The sequence below is a fragment of the Parus major genome, chromosome 3 (genome assembly GCF_001522545.3).
Source record: "Parus major isolate Abel chromosome 3, Parus_major1.1, whole genome shotgun sequence".
Lineage (NCBI taxonomy): Eukaryota > Metazoa > Chordata > Aves > Passeriformes > Paridae > Parus > Parus major.
In genome coordinates, this window is record NC_031770.1 from 20908163 (window position 1) to 20918768 (window position 10606).

General features: G+C 52.1%; 2 protein-coding genes and 1 long non-coding RNA gene across 5 annotated transcripts in view; 2 read left to right on the plus strand and 1 right to left on the minus strand.

The window, feature by feature from the left end:
* The window catches only part of PROX1 (prospero homeobox 1), a 49945-nt gene extending 44653 nt beyond the window's left edge, over positions 1 to 5292 (minus strand). Inside the window, exons 1-2 of one of the 3 annotated variants that reach the window (XM_015622466.3) lie at positions 5115 to 5292; positions 4739 to 4863 (exon numbers count right to left, since the gene is read on the minus strand). The gene's annotated coding sequence lies outside the window, so the exon portion shown is untranslated. The remainder of the gene's footprint in view (positions 1 to 4738; positions 4864 to 5114) is intronic. The other 2 variants (XM_015622469.3, XM_015622467.3) reach the window with 2 other exon arrangements.
* Positions 5293 to 6154: 862 nt separating this feature from the next.
* The window catches only part of LOC107201242, a 59296-nt gene continuing 54844 nt past the window's right edge, over positions 6155 to 10606 (plus strand). Inside the window, exons 1-2 of the mRNA XM_033512557.1 lie at positions 6155 to 6196; positions 6338 to 6631. Coding sequence (XP_033368448.1) covers positions 6155 to 6196; positions 6338 to 6631 — 336 coding nt within the window. The remainder of the gene's footprint in view (positions 6197 to 6337; positions 6632 to 10606) is intronic.
* LOC117244177 lies at positions 7090 to 10477 on the plus strand. Its single transcript, XR_004496754.1, has 3 exons — positions 7090 to 8432; positions 9263 to 9381; positions 9512 to 10477. It is a non-coding gene; the product is annotated as an uncharacterized LOC117244177 (long non-coding RNA).

Genomic DNA, 10606 nt, shown 5'->3' on the forward strand with positions numbered 1-10606 from the left:
TGTTTCCCTCTCTCTTGCCCAATCCCAACCAAGGACACACATGGGGAGGGCTTGCTGTACCCTTGAGTCAGCAGCTCAGGAAATAGGCTGTCCTGCGCCAGGTTGGAAGGTCATTGCCATGCATCCTTCCTCCCCAGTGTCCATTTCCCTCCCCGAGCCCCTGCACCAGCTGCTGATCCACAGCCCATTTCTGCCACTGCAAACATGTGGCAGGAGGTGCTCCAGAGCAATGTCCCCTCCTTCCCTCGATGGAAGCTGAAAGCATCGGAGTTATTGTACACTTAACCTGGGTATTAAGCAACATCTCCCATTTGCCCTGGTGTTATCCTGAGCCTACAGGCTGCCAGCTTTAAGGCTTACGTGCCTTTCAGCTTAAATATGAGAAATAGTTCTACTTTGGCCTGACAAAACAGAATGGGTATTGAATGGCCAGTTAATATTTCATTCTCAGAGGACCAAAACCAATTTGCACCTCAAGGGGAGTGGAATGGCATGTAGAGCGGGATGCAAAATCCCAGCCACGCCACGACAGGCAGAATTCAAGACTGATTAGATTAGAACTGAATAAATAAGGAAATCTTGGGGAGGGGGAGAAATAATTAGGAAGAGTGTGTCCTTTACACAGTCACCAGCACTTTGGCTGCACATTGCCTCAAAACTATGTTTTACACATCTAAAGTCTCTGAATAGCTCTCCAGAAAAACAGAACTGGCAAGATAGGCTTTGGTTGTCAAAGATCTACGTAGAAATCTCCAGAAGCACCATTTCTTTCCGAATTCCAGAGTTTTGAATTTGGGAAGGTTAAATTCAGTTTACGCATCGCTTTTGATACTCCTCGCATGCCAGGTGTAGTTTGTGTTAAATTCGCCGGCCACATCTCATGCCTCAACTCGCACAACGTGGCTTCCTCAGAAACCAAACATTTTCCATGCTGATGGAATTAAAAATCGTACAAAGGGCCTCAACATTTTCTATGTCGATCCATAAACATAGCAGTAGTATTTTATTTACAAATTTCCTTTCAAATCTTTTGTTTAAGGAGATATGTTTACAATGTAGCTATGAATAACCTCTTAACAGCACAGCAGCTACAGACATGGGTTTATTTCATACCCACTTGATATGCATTGACATTTAAAATGGAAACAGATTAATTTCTAAGTCTCCAAGAGTTACTGTTACCAAACCTTTGGCAAGAATGATCTGTCGAAATTAGTGTGATGTCAGGTATTTAACCATACTCACTATGAATAAATCAATTTTTGTAATCAATTTTGTTAACTCATCTTGATCTAGAAAGACGCTGATCATTTTAATCCTAGATTAATTCAAACACCTACAAGATGCAAAGGAGATGCAAATTCAAACTCGCCCTTATCAGCCCCTTTGAAGAACCCTAGCCTAACCTAAACAGCCATTAAATACACAGCAGAAAAGTGCTAAACTTGATGGATATTCCTGGGTGAATTCAAGGAGATATCAGTTTATACAGCTGAAATTGTTCCCATCTTTTCACAAGCCGACTACTTTCGCTGGTCCAGTGTCTGCCTGCTTCATGTCAGCCCATTATGCCAATACCACGCAAGAAATTTAACATGCTTCTGCTAATAGAAATATTTACATCTTTCACTCTAACGCACTACATAGGGTATGGCTTTGCCAGAATCAGCCAGGAAGCACAGGATGAAAATTATTCTAGTCAACAGCATTTCATGCACAAAACCACAGCTAAAATTCAAAGAACAGACGACATCTGCTCACTATATCTGTTCAGTGCTAAAATCACATCAGCCACTAATGAGAAAGCGCTACCTCTTTGTACAGCTCTGACACAAGTTTTCTTGGGAGAAAGTACTACCTTTTTGTACAGTTCTAACAAAAGCTTTCTTGGGAGAAAAAGTTATCCAAATCCCTTAGCCGAGACATCTATCAAGGAATTTGAAACAGGGCAGAAAGGATGAGGAACTATTTGAGGAGTAAAAAACTACTTTAATAGGATTTCTCCATAAGAAGAAGCAGCAGAAAAAATCAGTGCCTGATTACTTCAAAATTATACTGCTTGCTCTTTAGCCTTAAAGAAAAAAGCAACCCTTGTTTTATGAACCTGGTGATACCCAGGGCCCAATAGAGCAAGGTATTCAGCAATTCCTATGAATGCCAAACATCCGCAATTCCCATCAACTACTGATCTCAGTAACAGGAGTGATTCGGCATCTCATTAGTTCAGGCCTTTAAATTGGGGAGATGTAGGGCCCTCCATCATGCAGCCGTGCTCGGCACTGCTTGAGGAAACAGATCTTTTGAATGAAAGAAAGAAATCAAGCTGCTCAAAGTAGAAAACTGAAAACATTTCCCTCCTCTCAAGCCAGTTTGGTCCTTGTTATTTCACTGATCAAGAAGAAAATAACTCACGTGGCCTCTGCGTAGAGACAATACTGAAAGGTTCTCATGATTCCTACTATGAATTCAGCCCAAGTTTTCCAATATACTAATTTTTCCATGCTACGCAATGTCATTAAATCACAATTCTTAAGTGACTTAATTTAGCAGTTAGGCTGCACTTTGAGTCAGAATAAATCACTATTTAGAAACTACAAATTGCAGTATTTGCAATTCTGCCCTGAATCAAATTAAACTTTTTCAATTTGAAAATGTGTCCATTCTTATGAATGTCTCAATTTATCAGGCAATCATAAAAGAGGTAAGTTATATAAACTGAGAGGCCTCAGAGTTCAACTGGCAGTGAAGTTAACTGTGTATACTGACAGTGCCATTCAGCAAAGGCAGGATACCTTACAGAATAATTTAATAGGGAGCTGTTAGTGAAAAGTATATATATTGTACTTTTCATCACAGCTCAACTCCTGAAATGTTGATACTTTTCTACCCTTGAGTATTAATACACATTTCACAGTATTTGATATCGCTGCTAAAGGTAAGCTCTGGACAAAAAACAGATAAAATAAACGCAAAATAAGCTGCAGTGGTCGTAAACTTTATGTGATTGATGGCAAGTCCGAGAAAAACTGCGAGAAGAAGACATAAAGGGTATGTACCACACGCAAATCTACGGCTGAGGAAACTGCCGCCGTGTAACTCATCCTGCATATTGCCAAACCTCTACAGGCAATGGAAGTGACAAATAATCTGAGCTTTTACACCTCACGGTGACACAAACATGTTTCTGTGTCCCGCGCTCAACAACACAGCACCTTCTGCCACCAAGCTATGGCCACAGATGCGTGGATGCGTTCCACGTGCTCCCCACCCGTCCCCAGACCCGGATGATGGGTTTGGGGTGACACTCGCCATGCAGCCAGAAACACCACGGGGTCTGCTGAGCGCTAGGGACCCGTGGGAAACTAGCGGCTTTCCAAAGCTCGTCCTGGCAACTTGTGCCCGACATTCAAGGGCACCTCTAGTCTGCGGCCGTGTCCATTGTCAGCCCTGACTGAAATCCCCTACTTCGTCAAAGATACGAAGTTAATATCCCGCGTACCTGCTCTTCCGCGGCCGGGGCACAGCCATACGGACGCGACTCTGGCCCCTCGGGGAGCTCCATCCCGCCTCTGCCGCGCCCCCCGCACGGCCCGCGGTCACTGATCCCGCACCGCTTCCCGCTGCTGACCCCGCCGTGCCGGCTCTCCCGGCACAGGGAGGCGGTGGCGGCGGCCGGGACCCCCCGAGTCCCGCTCCGCAGCCGCCCCGCCCGGCGCGCACCTGCCCCGGCACCCTGCGAGCAGCTCCACGCACCTGCCCCGGCCCCGCGGCCCTGCCCGGCCCCAGCAGACATCGCGCAGCCACCGAGGGGGGTCCGCGCAACTTTCTCCTTCTCCGCAAAGAGCCGCGGGCCCCGGGGCGGCCCCGCTCCGCCCCCGCGGAGTGCCCGGTGCCGGGGAGCCGTGCCCCGGGAGCCCGTCGGGCCGCCCGCTCCTGTCGGGCCCCGTGATCTCGGCGCCCCCCCAGCCCGGGCCGCGTCCCCCCCAGCGCTGCCCTGAGCGCCCTCTCCCCGCAGGCCCCACGCCCCCCAACACCGCTCCCTCCTGCGCTTTAACTCCGTGCAAACACATGGCAAAGTGAGCCAGGTCACTCAGCCGCTAAACAGAAAATCGAAAAAGCCAAGAAAGATCTCCATCAACGGCTAAGAAAGAATTAAATCCCCCCCGGAGGAAAAAAAAATCAACAAACAACAACCAAACAAACAGAAAGTACCAATAATCCTAATCTTTTCCCAGATCAAGGCTCTTATCCCGCGACTTGCATTTGATCTCTTCTCATGTGCTCGCTACCTACCACTCAAATCCCATTTTCTATACATTTCCACGATTCGCAGCTCGTCCCACGCTTGGAAATGAAAAAGTAATTGCAAGGGTAAGAAGAGTAAGAATAAAAAGTCCCTGTCCTTCCCGGCTTGGGTTAAAAAGGAGAAGTAGCGACATGCAAATGACAGGCAAATTGGAAGAGACAAAAAGCAAGGCAGCTATAATAAACAGGACAAAGAGGAGGCTCGGAGGAGCGGAGCAGGAGTTTAAAGCGGGGATGGGGAACTTCGGCGGGGACGGGGGGAGAGAGAAGCTCGGAACAACAACGAGGAGCCAAATACTCGCTGCGTTTTCCGTCCCCGCAAAACTGCCCTCCAACCCACGGAATAAAATAACGAGCGGTCCACAAAAGGTGGCAGCGAGAGAGCGAAGGGGATGAGGGGGGAGGATCACCTAACAACGAGCAGGTCACTTACTCTTCAGCCCTGGGCAGGCTACGGTGAGCGCTCCATCGGGCTCCTTACCGCTCACAAATCCTTACCGCTTTATCTACCGGGGAATTAAAACTACTCAGCTAATAAAGTCACTGCAATTTTGCCCCCTGGAAAAAGAAGCACAGGTTTGATAACGGTGATCAATATTTTGCTGGGGATTTCATCACCGCCCCCCTCCCCCCGGACCATTTAGAGCAGCCCAAACAAGTGCGAATTTAGGGGTTAAAAAAAATATATATATTTTTTTTTTAAAAAAAAAAAAACCAAACCAAATTAAAAAAAAAACAACCTAAAGACCTGAAAAGGCCGAGAAAGCGGGGAGGGACGGAGGGGGCGCGGAGGGGGAGCGGGTACTTACTCGGTGCAAAGGCGACGAAACTGAGCCTCGCTTTTTTTTTTTGGCGGTGGAACGAGAGAAAGGGCGACACGCACACGCACATGCACACACACCACACGCGCCCCGCACACGCACACGCGGACACGCGCGCGCAGCCGGCAGCCCCGCCGCTGATGAATATGATAATCGCGCGGGTGCGGGCGGGAGTGCGGGCGGGAGTGCGGGCGGGCAGCGGCCGCGGGGCTGCGGGCGCCGAGCGGAGCGGAGCGGCGGGCGCGGAGCGGGGGCGGCGGGAGCGGCGCGGGGCAGGGCTGGGCTGGGCTGGGCTGGGCTGGCCGAGCCGAGCAGCGCTCCGCACCGCCACAAGATTTACTTTAAGACACAGCTGAAGGAAACAGGAAGACTAGACGTCACACTCGGAGTGACGTGGGCCCGGCCCGGCGCCCAATCGGGAGGCTCCTTGGGACGGACGGGGGGGACGGGGAGAACTTGGCAGGAGCGGGGAGAGAGGAGAGGGGAGCGCGGGGGGGTTAGGGTCGCCCCGCCCCGCCCCCGCGGGAAGGTGGCGGCGGCCGCGCACCTGCGGCGGTGACGGACGGACGGACGGACGGACAGACGCGGGGCGGGAGCGCCGGCAGAAGCGGCCCGACGGGGCGCCCCCCTCACCTCTGCCGCGCACCGGCAAGGGGCGGACAACAGCCGCCCCGTGTGGAGAGGGGTGGCTGACAAACTTTAGGAGAGTCACCCCCGCGTGGGCGGGGGCTGCTCTGCGGTGCCCCATGCGGTAAAGTTTTCCACGCGAGAAGGTTTCCGCAGAGCAGTGTCGGAGCCCCAGGGTGCGCCTCTTTCTCGCGTAAAGCATCGGGCGGTGGAGCAAACCCGCGTTTGCGGACGCTGTCGCCCCACGCGGGTCACAAACTTTAGGAGGCACGGTCCCGCGGCCGCCCAGCCCGCCGCACGGCGTCCCTCGCCCCGCTCAGTGGCACCGGCTCCGCCGCGCGTCGCGGGGCTGTCAGCAGGAGCCGCGCGGGCATTTTCCACGTGGGAGGCAGGAAATAAACATGAAATCGAGCATCAGGTTGCGGCGCGTGGAACAACCGGTGGTACTGAGACACGGGTCTTCGGTGCTGCCGGCCCCGGGCCCCTGCGCAGCACGACCCGAGTTTAGGTCAACTTAACCCTGTCCCATCCCGCTCCCGACCGGCTCGTAGTGGGGGAAAAAAAAAAAAAAAAAAAAAAAAAAGATTAAAGAAACCTACAAAAGTGGATCGCGGCAGGTCTGGGCTGCTATCCGGACCGAAACCTGTCGGGCGCGCTCTGTCCCGCCTGACCGCGGCTTTCCGCGGCTCGGGACAGGGAGCATCCGCACCCCTGCCCCGGCTGCTGAGATTTTCCCGGCCGCTGCCGGCGAGGACGCGAGGCTGAACGAGGGGAAACAGCCTCAGGCTTGCGGACAGCGGGGGATACACCAGGGAGAGGGAATAACGTCCTGCGGAGGCCCGGGCAGCAGCGGAGCGCTGCAGGGCGCTCGGCGACAGGTAAGGACGGCGCTCCCTCGCCGGGCCCGTCCGCCCGCGGCCGCCCCTCGGGGCGGCGGGAGAGGGAGTCCCGAGTGGAGGGGAGAGCCCCGATGGGGCGAGGGCAGCAGGGGCAGGCGCTCGAAAACTTGCGCTGCCACTCTGTGCCAGCGGCGAGGGGCCGGGCCGCGCCTCGCCCCCTGCTTGCCCGGCTGCTGGTGCCGCCGCTGAGCCGGGCAGCTGCTCCGCTAGTCCCGCTTCCACTGCGAGGATCCGTCCCACTAGAGGGGAGCCGCGGCGCCGGGCCCCTGGGTGCGGACAGCAGGCTGTGCTGAGAGGGCTGCCCTCCGTGCCAAAAGTTTGGGAGCCGGCCCGGGCAGCAAACCCGCCCTCAGGGGCCAGCCCTGCCCTGCCCGCGGGGGCGAAAAGCGTGTGCCCAGCGCCGGCTCCTCTCCGTCCGCCGCCGGGCCCGGCTGGCCGCCGCCTCGGGCCGGGGGACGGCTCCGCGCTGCCTCCGCGGCGGGGAGCGGGTCACTAACGCGGGTGCTTGAGCAACGCGACAAGCCGCCCGCAACCGATCACTAAGAAATCACTCGGGACCGGCAGAAGCGACTGCCGGAGCTATCGCAGGGGAGCTGCTCCGAGTTTAAAAAATTACATGTCCCTGCCGGTGTCGCGATCGCGAGGAGATGCGGCCGGCAGCACTCGCCCTAGAGCCCGATGCCCGTGCGAGGCGAGACCGGCGGCGGCGGCGGCGGCCGGCCCGTCGGGGCTCGCAAGGTGGCAGCCGGGTAGGGGTCCGGCTGCCGGAACGCGCTGCTCCCCGGCCCCCGGCACTGAGAGAGCCGCTCCTCGTCCGGGACCCTCGCAAAGCCCTGCTGTGCCGTGCCGCCTTCCGCGGCCCGGCCCGGGACGGCGCCGGCCAGCCCCGTGCCGTGAGTGACCACGAATCCCCGGTGTAACGGGGCGCATCCCGGGACGCTGCGCTGCTGTCGCTTTGCTCCCACTGTCCAAGCGCTGGGCGGCCCCGCATCGGTGCCCGGTGCCCGTGGCGCCCTCCAGGCCCGCGAAAGCGGCGGGACGACTTTGCCGAGAATTAGTTTAACGTGACACCTTTCGAAACAGGGGCACCGGGCCCTTCGCCGCCGGGTAGCGGCGGGGCTGGGGCGGCCCGACGGGGAGCGGCCGGGGCTGCGCTGCGCTCTGCGGGCGCGGAGAGGTGGCACGGCCGGCCCGGGACAGGAAAGAGCCCCTGCTCTTTCGGGGCTCGGCTGGCCGGGGGGACACGCTCAGCCTCACGGTGTAGCTGTAAGTGCTGCAGGGGCTGCGAGACAAGGGTGCAGAAGTGTGTCTGGACGCAGGGGGAGATAGGCTAAATTTGGCGGGGGAATGTCTCTCTTGAACGCTTTCCTTTTTTTTTTCTTCTTCCCCCTTTTTCTTTTGTTTGTTTGTTTTTTGTTATAAAGGACACCGAGATACTCGTAAAGAAGAAGCCGAACCGTACAAATGCAAATAAATAAGTAAATAGCTGCCTCTGACACGGTGCTTCTCACCGCCGGGGCTCACCTTAACTTCAACCACTGTTAATTTACCCAGAAGAGAAACTGAGGCTCTGGGAGTGAAGCGATGTCCCCAGGGTCACATGGCAGAGCAGTGGCAGCCAGTGGCAGCCAGTCCGGCCCCAGGCTTGTGTGCAGGCTTCCACCTATCCTCCAGCCCTGCTGCCTGCTTTCCGTAGCTGCTTGCAGGTTACCTTCCTGCAGCCCTGTGTCTTGCAGCGTTTCCAAGTCTAAACGCACGGGCCCTGCGATCTGCCACGCCAGTAAGTGCAACTGGAATGAAATTCACACTTCCCATTCCCCTGCCATCTCGGGTAGTGAGTGCTCCAGACCCTCTATCCTATCCTGGAGGATAGGCAGCCAGCCTCTTAGGGAGTGCAAGCTGATGATTCAAAGCTCAGCAATAAAAGTAATCCCCCACCCACCACCCATATTTTAGAGTTGGAGGCAAAGCTTTTTCCCCTCAAGAATTTTATCCCTCAGAAGGAGTCCATGCCAGCAGCTCATGTTCAAGATGTGTAGCGAGCAAAGCCATCCCTGGTGTCTTCTTTGGGGCCTGGTGGCTTGGGCAATGGCAGGGCAGCCTCTGGCTGGTGTGTGTGGTTGTGTGGCTGTTTTTGTACCTCGCTGCCCCCAGCCTCCCAAATACCTGCAACTGTGGTCCCTGCTGGTGACCTGTCATAGATTCCAGTCTGTCTGTGAACTCCCGTAGTAGTCCAGGTCTTTTTCCTAGTAATTAATAGTGTACAAGGTACACACCAGTCCTCTTCTTGGCCTTTCCTAGATTATGGAGTAGTTACACTGTTTATTTTCTAAATTATGAGTGTTTTGAATCCAAATAAAAAGGAATTAGTGGTCACAAAGTTTGAATGCAAAGCCTGGAAGTGTTCAGATTTGTGTGTTCTCTTCTGCTCTGCTTCATGCTTGCTGTGTTTCACAAACTTCAGGTAAAAATACTACTTTTCCTCCAGATAGGAGGCTTATCAATTTTGTGTTCCAAAAAAAATCCTCCAAATTTTGGTGCCTCTGAAAAGTTTTGCAGCAAGCTGATGGCTTTCTGTGCTTGTGTTCCTTTTTTTTTTTTTTCTTTAAGGGGAACAAAAAGCAACAACCAAATGCAAAAAACTTGGGAAAACTTTTGCAGTGTGTCCATGACCATGGGTGATTCCTCTGTCCCTTCGGAGTCTGACAACAAAATTGGAAGTGACAGGGGTATATTGTTGAAACTGCCTTTTCTTTGATCATTTTCCTTGCTGTGTCTGTTCCAACTAAATGAGGGAACAGGGCTACGAATACATATCAGGTCTTCTTTTTTATTTTCTCTTTTTTTTTTTTTTTTCAGGGGTGGGAAATGTACAAGTACTCTTGGACATAAAAAGAACACCCCACAACCACAAAGGCCTGATTCTGCTCTTCTGCTGATGTGAATTAAAAATAACTATACTGATATCAACAAAGCATCATCAGTCTGTGTGAGAAAGAGAGCCATGTGCCTGATGTGTGTAATTGCTGAATTGAGAGCCTTTCCTTGCTTTCCTTTGCCTGGCTCCTCATTTCAGAAGGGAAACCTTTGGAAGAAAATGTCTTTAACCTGAAGAATTAATACAGCCTAGGTGATTCAGCAGAGTGAAATTCAATTCAAGAACCCGGTATTGAAGGAAATAGAATTGTTCAAAAATAAAATAATTTTAAAAAAAGAAAAAAAAAGTCACAACCTCCTGAGAGGAGAAAGTGAACTAAACTAATCCTATTAAACATGGTAGCATGTTTCTGTGCAGCTCGCTGAGAGATTAAGCACAGGAAAAGGGATAAGTGCTGCTTCAGTTTCACTAAACTAATGTGACAACTTGTCATTGGAAATCTTTACAGCTTGTTAGCAGATGACTAGCTGATTCAGATATGTTTTCTACCATTTCCTTTGTGTCTGGGGGTGATGTTTTTTTCTTTCCTGTTCCTTTCTTATCCATACTGCTTTATTTTGCTTTTTAATCCTTCATGTCTCCTTCAAGTCAAAACATTTAACTTGCTTTAATCAATATTTTGTTTTGAAGATGTCCCTTGACCTTTTGTTTGTGCAAATTAACCTTCAAGGGCAACTCATTCATTCATTAACCTCAGTGGGATGCCATATCCCTTGTACATGGCATTTTAGGATGCATAAAACATTTATGAATGTTTAGACATATTGCAGTGAATGACTGTGATACTGCTATGGTTACTACTACTGCTTCTGTAATATATTAAATTTCCTTCCATCTCCCTCCTTCTTTCACTCTTACATTCTTTTGTATTTTTTATCTTTTTTTTTCCTTTTGCCTTTTAAATGTTTTTTCTTTCTTCCTCATCTTTTCTTTTCTTTTCTTTTCTTTTCTTTTCTTTTCTTTTCTTTTCTTTTCTTTTCTTTTCTTTTCTTTTCTTTTCTTTTCTTTTCTTTTCT